Source organism: Pygocentrus nattereri, chromosome 12 (assembly GCF_015220715.1).
Source record: "Pygocentrus nattereri isolate fPygNat1 chromosome 12, fPygNat1.pri, whole genome shotgun sequence".
Taxonomy (NCBI): Eukaryota; Metazoa; Chordata; class Actinopteri; order Characiformes; family Serrasalmidae; genus Pygocentrus; species Pygocentrus nattereri.
In genome coordinates this window covers 29,858,102-29,877,290 of record NC_051222.1, presented here as the reverse complement: position 1 = coordinate 29,877,290, position 19,189 = coordinate 29,858,102, and the positions used below count along the sequence as shown (strand labels likewise).

Here is a 19,189-nt window from a genome sequence, read left to right as displayed (position 1 = left end):
TGAGAGAACATCTGGAGGAGCGAGAGAGCCTCACACACACACACACACACACACACAGACAGCTTGAATACATAAACTCAACACAACACAGTTTAAGCTCAAAAGGAGCAAAACTTGCCAATTTACACAGAATTCATCATTCAAGTTCACCAATAAGCTTCAATATACGTCTCACGTATACGTCTCAGCCAGTTAGAGGATTAAAGGGCAATTCCACCAACTTTTTTAATACTGCATGCTAATTAAAATATTTATTAAATTGTTTAAGATGGAAACAAAGTCAGTCAGAGTGGTTGGATTTGAAATGATTCATTTTAGAGAAGCCTGTTCACAGTGGTGGTGATAGGAACCAGACGTACGTATTACATGATATGGCTATGAATTCACTACCTGCGTCTGAGACAATAGTTTGGAGCTAAAAGGTCACCAGAGATGCAGGATGTATTAAGACAAAATAGTCTGTTCTCTATTTATAGAATTTATAAACAGTACATAAAAACTCTGTCCAGGTTCACTGGTGGTTTTGGATAGTAAATAAAACGGCTGTATGTGTGTTGTAGTCCGTATGACCCCTGGTTCCTATCACCACCACTGTGAAGAAGTCAGTACGTTTCTCTGCAATGAACCATTTCGCACCAAACCACTCTGAATGACTTTGTTTACACCTCAAGAATTGAATTATGCTGAAATTTTGAAAAATCAATGTACCTTCTCAGTCACTTACATTCAATTACCAAATAAAACTGGCCCAATTTTAGTTAAAGAGCAGAAAGAAAATGTTCTAAAAAAAAATTATAGCAGCCAATGGGAATAAGTGGGTCAATCAGATTTCTTTACAGTGGTGGTGATGGGAACCAGGGGTCACAGTGTCTACAACTCAAACATAAACACTTTATTTACTATTGAAAACCAGCAGTGAACCTACACGTGTCTCCGGAGTGTTTATAGCTTACATAACATTGAGAATGGTCAATCAGTGGTCAACAATCAGTGGTCAAAAAGTTTATCTCAAAACTATTACAGAACAATGTCTCAGTGCATTCATAAGCAAGCAAGCAAGCAAAATTTATTTATATAGCACTTTTTACAAAAGATGCTGTCACAAAGCAGCTTTACAGAACAATCAGTATTACAGAGAGAAAAGAAAAGAAAATCCGGGTCCGAGCCCCCATGAGCAAGCCAGCGGCGACGGTGGCAAGGAAAAACTCCCTAAAAGAGGAAGAAACCTTGAGAGGAACCCAGACTCAGAAGGGGAACCTATCCTCCTACAGTCGACACCGGATACATTATTAGTATAAAGTACTACAGTACAAAGTGGGAAAAGAGAAGATCTGAGGGTGAGGACTGCACAGCGCTGTACAGCAAGAAGCTCAGTGGTGGTCAAGCCGGTCCAGAAGGCTGGTGAGCAGCGGCACCAATCAAGGCAGAAGAGGCAACAGCATCAGACGCACAGGATGGGCAGCTGATCAGCTCAGCAGAGAAAGGAAAGAAAAACACAGAGTCAGTTCTGTAAAGAGTGACTGACCACAGATCACAGTATAACAGAGCAGCAGAGACTCCAGCAGGTCTAGATCTGACAGGGAGACTAATCACCAAAGGCTTCACTGTACAAGTAAGTTTTTAGCCTAGACTTAAAGACTGAGGCTGTGTCCGAGTCCAGAACATTAACAGGAAGATTATTCCAGAGCTGGGGGGCTTTGCATGAGAAGGCTCTCCCCCCTGATGTAGGTTCATTCATTCTAGGTACCAGTAGTAGGCCAGCATGTAATTTCATGTAACAACTTTCTGTGATGGAGCTTTTAGAGGTATTAAACTCTTCAGACGTCTGGTTCCTATCACCACCACTGTGAACAATTCTGACTTTGTAAGTTCCTCTAGAGCAGAGCACCTCACACCAAACCGCTCTGAATGACCCTGTTCACATATTCACAACTTATTGAGAAACCGACTTATGGAGAAAAATTGGTGGAATTCCCCTTTAAGAACCTTTTGAGAAAGCAGCCGTTTTATAAATAATGCGTGGCCACTACTTAGTAAGGCATGGGTACGAGATCCTAATGCATGGCCATGACTTAGTAAGGCGTGAGAATGAGATAATTAAGCCTTGAGCACAGCTTAATAAGACACAATCTCATTCCTAGCCTTACTAAGTCGCGGCGCATTAGGATCTTGTTCCCACTTGTTAACACAGTGTAGTCATGTGTTGTTTTTATGTATACGGGATATCACAAGCAGGGCTCTGCAAAAACCTGGTAATATTTACATCATCGAGTACTTGCAGTGCTTCCCAGATAGCAGACAGCATTGCGCCGATTCTGGCTCCCCTGTGTGAGTGTTGGTTGACTACTGGGCAGATTAGGGCCAGATCCTGGAGAGTTTCATAACATTTTGACTTGTGTCTACATTTGTAGGACCATTCTGGCCTGAATATTGTGGACCAACAATGTGGTTGGGCCAGACTGGGACCATATCCTTTAGTTCGACTCACTTTACAGTGTGTGGGCCAGATCTGGGTTAGAAAAAAGCAAGGATGTGGCCCTCAAGTGAGACAAATTTTGCAAACTAGGTTAGTGAGTACTGTGGTCCCTGTTAAATAAGGGAGTAAAGCACAGTGTGGAGAGCCTACATGACGCGGCTGACACACTCGTGACGGATTATCAAGACTAAATTTGGGCAAAATTGAACAACCAGGTCCTGGTTGTGTTCAAGAAAATGCAGCTGTATATCCAGAGCCACATTCACACTTCACTCGCTATTATGAGGTGCCACCTAGTGGCAAAGTTCATGTCACCCCATTGCTTCACCCTTATAAAGGGAAAGTCCAGTGAGATTTTCAAAATTTCCACCACATAGTCCTGGAGCTCTAAACCATAGTCGGTCAGAGTTGTTTGATGTGAAGCGGTTAACTGTGGAGACACTTGCTGACTCGGTCTGGTGATAGTGATGGTAACCAGGGGTTGCAATGCCCACTACACACATATGTCCCCTTCTACCATGAATGGCTTTTCTAAAAACTACAAGGCCAAAAACTTTAGCAAAAATATCATACAGCCCCAGACATCCGGAAAATTCTTTTAAAAATTCTGCATAATGAAAAGTTTAAGGTGTACACAAATTCATTCAGAGTGGTTTGGTGTGAGTTCGCTCTGTTGTAGAGAAACAGAGTCAAGACTGTTCAAAGTGGTGGTGATAGGAACCAGACGTCTGAAGAGTTAAATGCCTCCAAAAGCTCCATCACAGAAACACGTTACGTGATATGGTTATGATCACGTTCCTTGGTGACCTTGCTTTATGATAGTTTTGGAATCAGGTTTTGGATTAAAACATATTTTAATCCATTCATGGTGGACGATTACATGCAGGGCGTTCTAAGACAAAACGGGCCCCAAAGAAAACTAATTCTTTTCTGCCTTGCCATTACTTTCATCACCACCTCCATTGCATATAAACACTCGGAAGACATGTGCAGGTTGTGGATGGTAACTAGAATGGCAATATTTGTGTTGTAGACGTGGTGACCCCTGGTTTCCATCCCCACCACTGCAAAGAAATCTTAGAATGTTTCTCTACAACAAACTTTTCATAGCAAACCACTCCGAAATTCTTTAACAAGGCAACGATTGAAAGGAAAGAATAATTTAACCAAAAAAAAAAAAAAGATAGTCAGAAAGTCAGAGAGAGAGAGAGAGAGAGAGAGAGAGAGAGAGAGAGAGAGAGAGAGAGAGAGAGAGAGAGAAAAAAAACAGAAGACGGACATCAACAAGAAAAAAAAATGAAAAAAAATGAAGCAAACATTAAAGTGGAAACAGACTTTTTAGATCTAGTGCAGTTTTTTTTTTATTTAATGCTTAAAAGATAAAGAATGTAAAAATATGTTTAAATAGAGCTCTTGCCCCAACACTTTAAAGGGGAAATTCCACCAATTTTCATAACATCTACATAAATCACTAGAAACTAAACCTCAGTTTGGTGTGAAAAGCTTTCAGCATTGCTCACAGCAGTGGTGATGGGAACCAGACAGCTGAAGCACTTAGCACCACTAAAAGCTCTCAGGCAAAGTTATTACATGAAATGGTTGTTAATAAAATGCCTGATGTCTGAGGCTTTGCTTCTGACGGTTTTGAGAAGACTTTGGCCTAAAACTTTTTTAAAAATTCATTTCACAGCAGAGAGGCGCATGCTGGGTGCGGTAAGGCAAAACAGTCCTCATAGATCACCAACATTACCAGCCGGACACATTAAGACTTTAGACACATGTAGGTTCACTGGTTGTTTTGAGTAGCAAATGAAACGGCTATGCTTGCACTGTAGACATCAGGGTCCCTGGTTCCCATCAGCACCACTGTAATAAAAGTCAGTATATTACGTCCTACATGCGTGCACTCTGACCCTCTGATACTGAAGCGATTCTGATTATTTTTCCAAGGAATCACGTCACATCAAACCACTCTGAAGGAATTTAATTACATCTCGGCAAATAGATTATACAGAAACTTTGAAAAACAAAATGTATGTCTTAATATACATATAAGCACTCAAAGAACAGGCAAAGCTCAGAACTCAGGTAAGATAAATGTTACAATATGCCCAAAAAAAAGATTATACATAAAAGAGAATGTAACGTAAGCTTTCTGAAGAACAAAAAAAAAAGTTTTTCATAAAAACTAATATTCACATCTTTTTATACTTTCACATTCTTAACACCACCTTGAAAAAAATAAAGCTTAACAGAATATATACTAACCACCGAGGAAGTGAGGGACACTCAAAATAATAATATAAATAATACAAAATAATAAGTGCAATTAAATTATTGGCAAAGTCTCAAGGTGAAGGGTTGGCAGCCACTTGGGAGTCAAAGCTGGTCTTTCTGCCTCTGCAGTTTACCCTGCAATCCTTCAGGGGGCGCTAGAGGAGTGAATCTGAGCAGAGGGAGGTCCAGGGCAGCAGATGCCTGGCTAGAGAATCGAAGGGGTGGAGGAGGAGGCGGTGGTCTTAAGGAAGATCTGTCTGCAGCATTGTGTACATCACCTTCTGAATTATTGTTGTTGTTTGTTGCTGAAAAGCTCTTGGTGCTGCTGGTACAGTGAGGCAGAAACGCCCCCCTGTGGTAACGGCGGTGAAGTACACCCAACACCACCAACAGCACAGCAATGAGGAAAGCCAGCAGCACACAGACCACATAGAGCAGCGAGGGAAATGAAGTCCAGTTACAGTCTAGATAGATAGATAGATAGATAGATAGATAGATAGATAGATAGATAGATATCTACTATTTAAGGATAACAATGTAGGTCAGCCAACATTTCCAGGATACGGTTGCTGGATGAACAAACTGCCGTGTATTTATTCTTAAGAAGCTTAAATAAAGCTGACTTCGAGATCTTACCTTCAACTTTGGGTTCCAGACACACGGCGCCGCCCAGCCCCAGACTGTAACCATGGCGACAGTGACAGGAGTAGGAGCCGAACTCGTTTACGCACTCCGCGTGGACATCACACATGACCAACCGAGTCTCACACTCATCGATGTCTGGACACACAGGGGTGGGAGAAGAAGGGTCAAGCTGTGAACTGTAAGAAGTGTGTTGAACTTCTAAAGAGTTGGGTCAGGTGGGGTGAGGTAAGCACCCTGGGACAGGTGCTCCTGCCCATCAGTATGTTTACAGAACACCCAACAACCCCTAAAATAGTTTGGGTGTGATAGGAACCAGACGACTGCAGAGTTTAAAGCACCCTCACAAAATCTCGTATCATTTTTCAGTTCTTGACATATTTTGAAAACGTCTGTTATTCTTTACATTACGGATGAAGCTCATGATGAATGGACCAAAGAAAATGGCCCAAAAGAAAAAAAAAAAAAAGGTTTTTTTTTTTTGGTTCTTCTCCTGTAAAGTTAACATTGTGATGTTACAAGGTTTTGTTCTGACAACAGCGATATGCTGCCTGATGTTTTGGAACCGTTTTGAGAAAGTTTTCTTAAACTGTATTTAAAGTCTATTCATGGTGGAGCGGATCATGAAACATTTCAGATTTACCACTATTTTATTCACCATCAACATTAACACATAAAAAACGTGGAGACATGTTTACGTTCACGGGTGGTTTCAGACAGTAAATAAAATGACTTTATTTGGGTTACAGACCACACGAGTCCTGGCCAAACCCTTCTTACTACTCGCATTAAGCAATGGGCCTCACTGACCAATCACGAAGATTGACATTCACCAGCGTTAATAACCAGTTATTTGGGATTTGTTTATAGATAAGAACAGAATCTCTACACACCCACACACACACACACCCACACACACACACCCACCCACCCACAAGCACAAAGGTGTGAACAGTAGTGTGGTTTAAGACAGTCACGATTTAGGCGTGGACTCGTTCTTGGGACTTTTCTCAAGAACAAATTTAAGACAAAAATTTAGGAAGATGAATATGAATGAATGTTGATGAATAAGGCCCAACATCTCAGTTTCACTCACAAACACATCACAGAGCAGAACTGCGTTCCGATTTCCCATTAATGCTGCCTGAGGGTGGCGACCCTTAATAGAAAGTTCGTATAGAGCATGTACATATGGACTGTAGTGGTTACGACATGCAGTTTGTGTTATGTATGTATTCTGCAAACCTTCTACAGAGACCGAGATGATGATGCCATGGCTTTTTTTGAGGTCATGAGAGTGGATGGTTTTCCTTTTCAGCTGCTGCAAAGTGGACTGGACATCCCTGAGGGTGAGGCCTTCCTCATCACACTCCCCAAACTGCACCCACACGATCAACAACACTCCCGCTTTCAGCCTGAAGACAAAATCAATGAATCCATTACATAAGCTGACGGAAAACAATCAGCAGGTCCACACTGATAACTGATAAAGCAGTTAAATGAGTGTTTCACCTCCCTAGTTAGCTAGAGCATGTTTGATGTCTGACGTTTGCTTCTTTAGTTGTTCTCAAAAGCTACAAGGCCTATGTAGCCAAATAAGTAGTGATGCAGTTGTTTTTATGGTTCCTGACACTGTAGAACTATTAAAAAAAAAAAAAAAAAAAAAAAAAAAAAAAAAGGTGTCTCGCAGCAAAAAAACAAGAATAGATTTTTTTTTTTTGGAAAAACAGTGTCATACCGTTTCAGAACCTACATAAATAAGTCAAACTGATAATATCAAACAACTTGGGTACAAAACAGACCCCAAGGAAAGCTTTAACACAACATTACACATGTTTTAGGCATTGCAACCTCCTGGTTCCTAAAGAAATCCCAGTTGGTTAGTTCCCTAGTTCCTCTGCAGTGAACCATACCATCTGCAGTTCAAAGGCTCTCAAAAATAAAACCGTGCTGTTTTGATGTTTTATGCTATCCAGTGTTCAGGAAGTTATTATTATTTTAGATTAATGTTTAAGCTTTTCTAAACTATGATTTTGCTCAAATGCTCCATCTGAACCTATTCATTTTGGACTCACTCATTACAGGGGAGTGGAAATTCTCCTCTCTACATGATCTCTGCATTAACCTCTGTTACTCATTAGCTATGTTAGGTTAGTAGCTCATAGCTACAGTGTAAATCTAAAGAACCACACCCCCCCCACCTAAAATCAACCACATGTATAATTAACACTTGATCTACACGATACATCTTATAACATCATTAAAGCAGAGCAAGGATCATCATTACAGGAGACAAAGCACATACTTTTTAGATCTTTTGGATGAAATGCTCTTCGGGTGGAGGTTTTCTAGGTCCTTCTGAATCTGAACATAAAAAGAAAAAAAACGGGCATAATAATTATTTATGGAACGCCAACATGCAGACAAAATGAATCCATATTAATCCAGATTATTTTTAGTGAGAGTCCACACGTATTGAGGGCCTCAGAGAAGCTGATCTAGGTTCAGGTTTTTGCCCTTTATATACAAATGAAGACCAGCATTCCATAAACAGTGAAGCTGATCCTAAACCAGCACTTTACTCTGAAATATGTAATTGGGCATTAGGCTCTCATGAAAAGGAATACTATAGAATTATAAAACAATCTACGTTATTCCTGTACCTCATGAAGCTTTAAGGAGTTTATGGACAGGACATCCAGCAAAATGTAAACATACAACACTTAAAATGTTAATATCCTAACAAGACAGAAATACGGGAATAGAGGAAAAAGTAAATCTACATTGCTCGGATACTTGTGTGCTGATCTTTGCAGTCAATCGGTCAACAAAAACCTGAACCAGTGTGAGAGAAATGCTTATTTTCTTATTTATAGTCTACGCAAAACGCTAACATGCTAATAACGTCGTTTCATTTCAGCTTTTTCATTTAGTTTATACCGAGAGCCAAAACCATGAAGTATAAGCTTTTCACAGCAACGTTAAATGTAAAAATGTGTTCATTCACTTCAGTTTAACAACAGAATAGATGTTGATGCTCATCTCTGCTAGTGTTTTTCCCCACCATAGCATGTTAGCACTGAGCTAGCAGGTTTCCATGGCAAAACATTGGATTTTCACCTCAGCCTCGGGTCAAATAATGATTTTAAGCTCACAGTAAGTACAGCAGTAACTCGCGTTTTACTTTCTAAGCTGTGGTATTTAATTTCTTGTAAGGCTTGAACTGGAAATCTGACCTGGAGTGTCAGTCGGTTAGCTTTCTGTTCACCCGCTTAGCCTACTCTAGCGAGGGCAGAGCACATGCAGTTATAAGGAGAATCTCAGTGTAAACCAGTTAAAGAAAGTCTGTTAGCAGCAACCAGCGACGTTAAAGTGGTAATGGTTGGATTTTATGCCGACAGATAACAACTGGGGTTTTTATGAGCCGGTTTATGAGGAGCCCGGCCACTTCCTATTTCCCCCATAATATCAAAAACAGGGCTGCAAAAGAGGGAGTCCTCTATGAATGGTGGTGAACGGCGGTAAATGGCTAAAAACGAAAAGTTAAAATAGTTTCTAATCACTTGCCAGAATTTTCCTCTAATTTTAGAATGCAGGGATGTATTTCACTAAAAAACCCAAGAAACCCTAAATACAAGCTTCCTTCTTTCTACAGCAAACGGGTTTTGGGCAGCACGATGCTAGCATCACTGCTACTGACAGCTGTTTGGTTGGCAAGCGGTGCAGCTCATTGGCTGTTCGTGCTCACAGACATCATGGGCATTCAATAGGTGCTAACTTCAATAACTGGAGTTCAAAGGCTCTCAAAAATAAAACCGTGCTGTTTTGATGTTTTATGCTATCCCATGTTTAGGAAGTTATTATTTTAGATTAAAAATGTTTATTTTGTAAACTATGATTTTGCTCAAATGCTCTATGTTAACCCATTCATTCTGGTTGGACAGTAAGCTGGCAATTCGTCATCTGGTTGAATTTTATGGCGACGGATTTCAGTGATAATTGGGCTTTTTCAAGTAGCCATTTCAAGAAGCCACAAATTCTGCTTCTGAAGACTTTCTCAAGAGGTTTATGCTTGTACGCGGAGGTGGGGAACACGGCAAAAATGAAATGCGATATTTCAAGACGTTTTCACAATACACAATATTGTGAAACACTATCCAAAACTACGACGATTTACATTTAACATTTCATATATTGTTCTGCACTCCAATAAAACAGGACTACATGCTCTCTTATCACGCATGCAGTGTTTAAGTGCTGATATTGTCTCTGTAGAGGATGTGTACTCAAAATTGACAACATCTGACCAGGGGCACCCACACTTTTGCATACGACTAATAAAAAGCGCACCCCAAAAATCCTCCCAGAAAGAGGCACAATATTTCAAAAGGTTCCTTCCACCTTCAAGAGCCATCATCAGAAGGGGGTTTTCCTAGTGTTTACACTGGAAGCTACAACTTCTGAGACAACTGAGGTATCACTGTGGGCCATAAATGGTCATGTTCACAACAGATACTAGATGATTTCTCAGTATTACCATGGTCTCTACTGCAGTCCTGAAGAAATTCTTTAAATGGTCCCAGCCCTCTTTATGAGTGTGGTTCACACCAACCTCCACGGTCACTTCCAGCAAGAGACCTGATTGGAAAATAGATGTAGCACCATCAACTTGGCTCCTAACCAAGCTTTTGTGAAACCTAACAAATGCAACTGTGGCTAACATGTTTACAGTAGTTAATACGTTTCTCCTTAGATACTCAAGCCACCTTTGACAAAACAAAAGAGCCGAACACCATCGCAGAGAGAAACCCCGCTACGCAAGAGAGCATGATTAAATAAAGTGCCGTCACTGACAATGTTTAGCATTATTGCCATATTATTTATATTCTTTTGATTCATTTAAAATTGTTTCCTCCAGCAAAAAAAAAAATCCATCTTTTACATAACTGACCACACAAATGACCAACCTTTAGCAAGTAGGAATGCAGCACAAACTGCCACGGTGTTGTAGCCTGCCAAAGAAATGACCCACCGTAGCGAAAATCCAGGGTGGGTCTGAGGCAAGTTTAAAGCTACACAGTGCAGGTTTTGGGGTTTTGGAGACCTCTGTGGTGGAAATGTGTAATTGCATGCAACCTTCCCCAAACAGATGAATGATGATTGGGAGCGCAGATGAAGAGTATTCAAACTCAGTAGACATGTAGACATGTCCTTCACCAAGTTTTGACTATTTTCATCATAGCTTCTTCAGTGTTAGGCATATGTTGAGACCTAAACACTGGACCTGACCTTCCTTTTGACTGAGTGTGTGACATTAATACCTAAAAGACATACACAGTCTCAGAAAGTCTCATGAAATCTAACCAGACGCCTCTGACTTTGAAGTGATCATTTCAGGCTTACTCAGTAAGTACTACCACCAAAAAACTGACACTGCAGCTTTGAAGTTAACCGGCTTAACAAGAACCCGTTTCGTGAGACAGACACCTGGAGCATTGTTTCTGAAAATGCAATGACATAGGAAGGTCGAAGTCAGTCACATCAATAATAAACAAACAATCTGGGAACAGCAGTTTTTCAATTTATAATAATACTCACCCCCTGGAAGGTGTTGCGGTTCAGCTTGGCTTCTAATGGTTGAGACTGAGAGAGATTTCCCTGTGCAATGATAAACAGGCTAAGTGCATGAACATTTCACACCAAACCACTCTGAATGACTGTTTATATACTAATGTTTTAATTATGCAGTAAATAAAAACTGGAATTCCCCAATTAACACATTTTGGGCTTGTTAAAACCAGGAGAAAGCCAGAGCCCAGCACAGTTCACAGATTTCTCTGTGTTAAATCAGGTGTTTATGAGCTCAAAAGTAAACAAAACATGTAACAATTTCCAGCACTTCAGAAACTCCCCATCCTATAAAAACAGTTTATGATATGCAAACACTATTAAAATCTAAATACCATTCACTGCCCAGTCCATACAACCCAAACAGTCATATGCAAAGGTTTGGGCATTACTGGTCAAATTACATGTTTAGTTGATTTACTAAGTGAAAATAAGTGAAGACATCCTCCACAGAGAACAGTTCTGCACATTTTAGTGCACAATTACTGTTCAACCCAGCAAGCAGTTAGAAATTGCGCAATAAAATTTGCTGACAAAAGCCATTCTGAAGTGTGTTACCTGTGGAAGATGTGTTACCTTATTTTCCCTTAGAAAAAAAGAAAGAAAGAAAGAAAAAAAAAAAAAAAAAAAAAAAAAAAAAAAAAAAAAAAAAAAAAAAACTCATCTGACAGGGGTGTTCAAACCTTTTCATATGACCATATATGGGAAAAACCAAACCGCAAAAAAAGCCCGTGTTTTTGTGATGTCACCAAACCAACACATTTACATGTATACTTCTATTGAGCCTACAGCACTTCACCATTCACACTGAAGTTAAATAGTGTGTTTCAGCCTGGAATGCTTTTTGAACGAGGCACAATATAAGCAGCCAATCAAAATAGAACCAATTTACATACTTCAGTTTTAAAGGCCTGCTGAATTCCTATGTATAGAGGTTAAAAATGTCATTAACTATGACTATTTTTGGCTCATTAAAGCACACAAATGTTAAAAGTGGGCCATAAGAAGGAATAATGAAAGGCAAGAAAAACTTACAGACTTGAACAAGATTACAGTACCTTTCATTCTGTGGTTAGGTTTGGGCTTTCTTGAAGAATTCTGGTGTTCGTTCTCTCCAAAACCTTCAGTAGGTTCTACAGTACCAGCCTGGACTGTTCTACCACTGTCAACCAATGGCATCTCCATGAAGGTCGTGCCATAGCTGTCCTTTATCCCTGGACTGGATTTTATCTCGGTCGCAGCTGGTTTAGTTTCATCAGGAGAGGGTGTGGATTTCGGCCTAGCCTCATTGTTGTTCGTGGTGGTAGACGACAGGGTAAAAACTGGTTCAACGCCCTTGGTGGACAGAATGTGTGTGGTACCAGTGGGAGTAGCAGTAGTGTGTGTAGTGTAAGCGTGAAGTGATGAGAGTGTACCAGGCATTTCATCAGACAACGAGCGTGGTCTGAACTCCTCAGCAGGTAGACCACCTGATATTCCTGCTGGTATGAAAACAATTCACAAATGTTATTCTCACACATCACTGTAAAAAAGTTTAAAATAATTTACAAACACATTTACCATCAAAAGAAAGACTTAACTCCTTTACTTCAAACGTAGTGATGGAATCTTAAGGCATATAAATTTTAACTTTCCATTTAAACACCAAGTGTTTTCTTATAATACTTAGAATTGAGGATGGGCAACATGATATTTAGGTTTACTGTAATGCAAAGAGAGCATAATTGATCTTGTTCTACTGTATTTACCAGAGGTGGGAACAAGCCACTATGTTGCAAGTAACAAGCAAGTCTCAAGTCTTTACACTCAAGTCCCTAATCAAGTGCCAAGTTAGGATAGTGAAGTCTCGATTCAAGTCTCAAGTCAGTGAAGGCGAGAGTCAAGTCAGGTCCCAAGTCAATAAGTCCTAAACAAGTCACTTTACATTCTTTGCTAATTTAAGGCCAAAACACTGAATAATGGTAACAGTGCTAAAGCCTTTCAATGACAGCATGTAAGCAGCGTGTGGCTGTATATTATTTTTACCCTTCCAACTAAAAAAAACAGTCCTGTTTGAAAAAAGTATTGAACTTAAATTCAAATAAATAAACTGTTTTGGGATCATTGGGCACACAGGATTAAATAAAAAAGACCAGCTCAGCCAACTAACAACAGCCTCTAGTGTGAATTGAATTTAGACAACAGAACCCAAAACATCTGGGCTGGACAAAGTTCACAGAAAAGACAGCAAAATGATGGTGAATGTACAAAACTGACTTTTCTTCACCAGCTTTTATTCGAGTTTTCCGTTCCACCTTAAATGGAGCAGCAGTGAGGCGCCAGAATGTCACTGGTGCACCATTTAAGGTGGAACGGAAAACTCCCATACGAAGCTGGAGAACAACAGGTCATCCTCAGCGTCGTGGTGAATGTTGCGTTTGCTCTACAAGCAGAAGCTATTAAAAATCGGTCAAACCGAGAGAGCGGCGTTTCTTTTTTGTTAGCATGAGGAAAAGGGTCAGTGTGCCTGGTGAGTTTCTCCAGCATGGCTGGGGTTCCTCATGAGCTACGTGCACTGATGCTGCTGATGTTTCACTTGTTTCCAGCTTATGGAGGTGAACTTGGACCCTAAACGCTTCGCCCGTCTTCCAAAATGAAATAAGCTGAGCATAAACACAGTGACAGGCATCTGACGACATCAGACTCTCCGTTTTTCTTCCACTTTGCATCTCGAGTCTTTCTGAGTCATAAGGCTGAAGTCCGAGTCAGAATCGGAATCACTGGGGATGAAGTCAAAGTCGAGTCCCAAGTCTTTCTCCAATTTCTCAAGTCTTAAGTAATCAAATTCGTGACTTGTGTCGGGACCAAGGGCTATCCCCTTCAACCCCAAGCCTCCAGCATATTATGAATAAAAGGAAATCTATTAATTCCGGCTAAACACTTTCACTAATAACAGTTTAAGTCCAAGTTCTCAAAAGATATTAAAAAGGAAAGTCTTCAGACGCTGAGTTTGTGGAAGAGGGAAAAGGGCTTCTTCTTTATTTCAGCATCAGGTGGCAGGAGAGACCCCAACTGCACAAATACAGTGTTCCAAACAAGAGTTCATACAGCATTTATCTGGGGTAACGTGATAGCCCCCACCTTACTTCTCACATTCTCTAATAGGTTTTAATTTACGTTTACGGCATTTGGCTGACGCTCTTATCCAGAGCGACTTACAATTTGAGCATTTTTATACAAGTAGGCGAAGGTGGTGTTAGGAGTCTTGCCCAGGGACTCTTATTGGTATAGTGTAGGGTACTGACCCAGGCAGGGATTGAACCCCAGCTAACAGTGTAGAAGGCAGAGGTGTTACCCACTACACTATCCAAAGGTGCATCTCCTTGTCCATCAATCTGATGACCTCTCTTTTAAATACTGGTTTCAAGCGGTTTTTACCAGCCTGCTCTACCTTTCAAGGTCAACGTGCCCCTCTTCACTGGTCAGTAAGAACACAGAGGCCTCTCTGTGAACCCAGGGGCTTTCCGTATCTAGAATCTCCTACGCAGACAGACTAAGGCCAACCCTTTCTGAGAGAATTAATATTCTCTGTTGGCCTATTTGGTTATTGATTACAATATCTAATCTACTGGATTGCCAGATTATTTATTCAAAGTTTGACACTGGAGTCGGACTTGAGTCCAAGTCATATAACTCAAGTCCACACTTCTGGTATTTGGTGCAGTGCAGTATGTGAAACATTGTTAAAACATCGTTCTACCAACAGTTTTTCATGGCATGTTTTAGCAGTTGTGGTCCAATGGGCTTTTTGTCTGTGCAGACAAGAAAAACTAAACATCATGTATACACATTTTTTCTAGTATTACGATATTAACTCTAAGCCCTACTTGGAATACTGAATAAAACAACTGAAGTATACCGTATTTTGTGGCCTACTTTATGATATTTAAACATAAGATGTTATTTCAAACAAAGCACAAATAATATTAATACAACCAGTGTTTCCAAGCCTTTGAACAGGAGCGGTAAAGTACCTTCAGCAGTTGAGGCCTGGTTCTCGGCTCCTCCTCTGGTTTTCCGGATCTCTCCAGAATTCCTCTCCAGTGATCCTGAAACCGGAAGCTCAGTGGTCAAGGAGCTGGTCACAGGGCCGATGTCCACAGGTTCTGCAGGGGTACTGTCCGTTTCCTCCACTGACAAAGTGAATTCATGGGTGAAGCTTTTCTGGTCAGGAACTTCTGTCACTCCATCTATAGTGTCCACGTCTTCACGCTCTTCCTCCTGTGAATCTTCTTTTATGGATCCTGCGTCTGACACTCAAAAGAAGGATAGAATATTGTACTGGGTTAGTGGTCTGGACACGGATTCAAGGAATGCTAATGCTGATCCACTATTAACTACTAGACTATCCTTATTAGTCCAGATTTAGACCTAATCTGGGTCCTAAACTCTCTCTAAGCTTTAAAGACATGAATGAGGCTTACAGAAAAACTGGCAAAAACAAAAATCAAACTTAGTGAAATATTATTAATTGTATGCTGGGTTGACAAAACCATCTTTCAATACCATTAAACAAATGAGTCCCACCCAAAGCTGCTGCGCACTTTTACACAGATCTTCAGCACACACAATAACTCTGACAATACCACCGTAAATATCTGCTTTCTCAACTGTTTATTTGGATCATAACATTGTTTGTAACATTATTTTTAATAGTATTTGTGCACCACATACTTATTTGGGTGGTGGATCATTCTCAGCACTGCAATAACACTGATGTGGTGGTGCATTATTGTGTGTTGTGCTGGTACAAGTGGATCAGACACAGCAGCGCTGTTGTAATTTTCAAACACTGTGTCCACTCTATTACACACTCCTACCTTGTCGGTCCACCTTGTAGATGTAAAGTCAGAGACGACAGCTCATCTGCTGCTGCACAGTTTGTGTTGGTCATCCTCTGGTCCTTCATGTGGTCACAGGACGCTGTTAGCTGCATATGTTTGGTTGGTGGACTATTCTCAGTCCAGCAGCGACGCTGAGGTGTTGAAAAACTCCAGCAGCACTGCTGTGTCTGATCCACTCATACTAGCACAACACACACTAACACACCACCACCACATCAGTGATACTACAGTGTTGAGAATGATCTACCACAAAAATAACACCTGCTCTGTGGTGGTCCTGCCCACTGAAGAACAGGGTAAAAGAGGTCTAACAAAGTATCAGAGAAACAGATGGACTACAGTCTGTAACTGTAGAACTACAAAGTGCAGCTATACAGTAAGAGGAGCTGATAAAATGGTATGTATGTTCCTAATAAAGTGCCCAGTATTATTATATTTATATATATTTATACAAGTAATTTATTATTATTATTATTATTATTATTATTATTATCTTCATCATCATCTACTCATGTATGCTCACCACCAACAATAGAAGTAGGAGGAGTTTCCGGTGGGCCAAAAGCCTGGTATTGTCCATAAAACCCCCGGAGTGGTGGGTTCGGGTTGGGTCCGATGAGCTGCACCACATGGACCGTGTTGGAGATGGACGTGTATCTGACCTTCTGCCAGCACTTCTCCAGTATCTGGGCCCCTCCAGCCACCACAGGAGACTCATCCAAGTGGATCTGGTCCATCTTCAGGCGGCAGGTGTTCTCTGGTGTCAGGTCCTCCAGGTTCAGCTGCACCCGTTTACCCTGCTCTACCTGGATGGTCCAGTTGCACCAGAGGCCAGGGTTGGAGCACAGGTATTCCGGGGAGAAGAACTCCCCACTGTCACCGTGGAGAACCTGGTGGCAGCTCCGCATAGCAAAGAACGCAGTTCCCTCCAGGCCCCTAAATCCTTTTTCAGAGGGAAGCCATAGGAACATATTGCTGCTGTTGCATTTTCAGCTTCTGAAATAATACCTGTTGCCCTTTACATTGTGTCAACATTTCATGATGAATGGACCAAAAGAAACGGCGCAAAATCATTTGTAAAAAACTCTGGTTCCATTGACTTACGTTAAAAGTAAAGCAGGTTTTTTCCTTCTGCTGTAAAGTTACCATTTTGAAGATACAATGTTTTGCTCCAACAACATCAGGTTTAAAATAGTTTCAAAATATTTCCACAAGACTTCAGTACTTTCATTTACTTATATACTATGATTTCATACCACCTCGTCTCCAACCTGGAACATGCAGTATCTGCTACGACAAACCATTTTCTCTTGATTTATTTAACAAGCAGCTGTTTATAGATTCTACTTCTGTGAAATGACTGTTTTCAAGCTGTACACGATCAAACCATTGATCAAATCTACCACTTCATAGCTCTAATATTTAAGAACACCGGTTAAACCAGGGGTGCTCAAATCTGGTCCTGGATGTCTACCAACCTGCAGAGTTCCGATCAAATGCACCTGCCTCTAACGCTCAGAGGTTTTCATAAACTGGATCAGGTGTGTTAGGTTAGGATTGTATCTGCAGGGTGGTAGATCGCCAGGACCAGGAAAGAAATAAAGAACCACGACCACTTGAGGGACACTTTGAAAGATTAACGTAAAAAGGTTCTTTGCATCGTGAAAGGGTTCATCAGATTGATGGATAATGCACTGTAGATGGTTCTATAGGAAAACTATTTGAGAATTGTTCTATATAGCACCAAACAGGATCCCTTCTACTATTGCTATGATGCCAAACAAATAGGAGAACCCTTTTGGGTACTATATAGACCCTTTTTCAAAAAAAAAAATTCTATACAGAACCATCTACAGCAAATTCTTCATCAATCTGAAGAACGCTTTCACCATGCAAAGACCCCTTTAATCACACAAAGGGTTCTTTGAGTGTTCGTGGTTCTACAAAGAACGTCTTTCTTTACTAAAAACCCTTGAAGAACCACAATTTTTAAGTGCACACCACCTATAAACACTGGATACCCAAGTAAAACGGGCATCAGAAATCACTACATATCAATCAAACTCCTTTAAAATCAAAGACTAAGTAGGATAATGAAACTGAAAGCATTACCGGTGTCCATGTGGGCGTCATTTTCACTGACCTACAATCAGACAGAGAGAGGAAGACTCAGCAGGCTGATGAAGACTGGACCCCAGTCACTGCAGCTGTGTTTACACGCAGATTTTTGCCAAACCGAATGAATACATTCCGATTAGAGAGGTGTTTATTTGCTCACTCTACTCAACAATCTGATGAAAATCTTCGTTTATATGCGCACTGAAGAAACCTGATCCAAAATGACGTGCATGTGTGGAGAACCACTGAGAGTAAACGTTACCATGACAGCGAGCATCACGTGAGTCCAGTCAGAGGGAGACGAGCAGCAGTGAGCAGTGCTGGTGTTTTGAATGACTTTAAACTGATGTCAGGCTCAGAAACACGTCCTTCACATGTCCTTATTAAAGAAGGCCGAGGGGAAGACGTCGTGCTCTGAGACACAGAAGCTGGACGTCCGTCCCACCGCCGTCTTTTAAAGACCAGAGCATGAACCTCGTCTCCTTTGCAGGCCAGTTTCAGCTCCGCTGTGCTGAACAGTATAAACTGTATCCAGAGCGGTTCATGAGCTGTGACGCGACGCGCATGCGCAGAACGTACTTACATGTTCCGACTGGATTGTAATCGGATTCAGGCGTTTACACGGCTGTTATTCTTCCATTTAACGGATTATTTACAGGATTACCCACCTCCCTCAGTCGGACACAAATTGTATTCCGAATGGCCTCATTCGGACTCGACTGCTCCGATTGAGGTGTTTACACGGACGCGTTCTATTCCGATTCGCTATTACTCGGATTATTAGGCTGCGTGTAAACGCGGCTGTAAATTACCGTTTGAGGTTTCACCACAGCCGCGATGTGGATCATCAGCAGGGCGCAGCATCTACCCAGCAAACAGCGTGGCTGCATTGTAGTTCAGTCGGTTTCCTCTCTCGGTGGATCCAGAAGCGTTGGTTTTAGGAACTGGAGGCTCTCGCGCCGCACACAGCTTTCCAAATCACCTGCCTGAAATTCCTAATTACTGTGCTGCGCATGCGCATTAATCAACGTGCGCGGCAGTGGACGCGTCCGACCGCTAGAGGGCGGCATGGATGAAACTACAAGGTGAGGCAGAGAACGTGCACAGAGGAGGATCCTCACTCCGTCCTGTCGCTAGAGGGCGCTCCCGTCCAGCATGTCTATAA

General features: G+C 41.2%; 1 protein-coding gene across 4 annotated transcripts; it reads right to left on the bottom strand.

Moving 5' to 3' along the window:
- Nucleotides 1-4,445: 4,445 nt before the first annotated feature.
- zgc:66455 (uncharacterized protein LOC393502 homolog) lies at nt 4,446-19,004 on the bottom strand. 4 transcript variants are annotated; one of them, XM_017716507.2, is made up of 11 exons: nt 18,837-19,004; nt 18,019-18,049; nt 16,430-16,849; nt 15,037-15,318; nt 12,082-12,504; nt 10,994-11,053; nt 9,933-10,033; nt 7,701-7,759; nt 6,641-6,810; nt 5,390-5,533; nt 4,446-5,217 (listed from the first exon to the last, which is right to left on the bottom strand). In XM_017716507.2, the coding sequence occupies exons 1-11, from the start codon at nt 18,912-18,914 to the stop codon at nt 4,856-4,858; spliced, it is 2,130 nt and encodes a 709-aa protein (XP_017571996.2). In that variant the 5' UTR covers nt 18,915-19,004; the 3' UTR covers nt 4,446-4,855. The 4 variants fall into 4 exon arrangements, with proteins under 4 accessions (XP_017571996.2, XP_017571997.2, XP_017571998.2 ...); XM_017716508.2 differs by having other exon boundaries at nt 12,082-12,501; XM_017716509.2 differs by having other exon boundaries at nt 15,037-15,312.
- Between the last annotated feature and the right edge of the window lie 185 nt (nt 19,005-19,189).

What these genes read in the sequence shown, in the direction of transcription:
- zgc:66455 (XM_017716507.2), bottom strand. Translation starts at nt 18,914, where the DNA reads ATGCAGCCACGCTGTTTGCTGGGTAGATGCTGCGCCCTGCTGATGATC. An exon ending in TCCTACTTCTATTGTTGGTG is followed by an intron (nt 15,319 to 16,429) that starts GTGAGCATACAT and finishes CCTTCTTTTGAG; the next exon opens with TGTCAGACGCAGGATCCATA. An exon ending in TCTGGAACCCAAAGTTGAAG is followed by an intron (nt 5,218 to 5,389) that starts GTAAGATCTCGA and finishes CTATCTATCTAG; the next exon opens with ACTGTAACTGGACTTCATTT.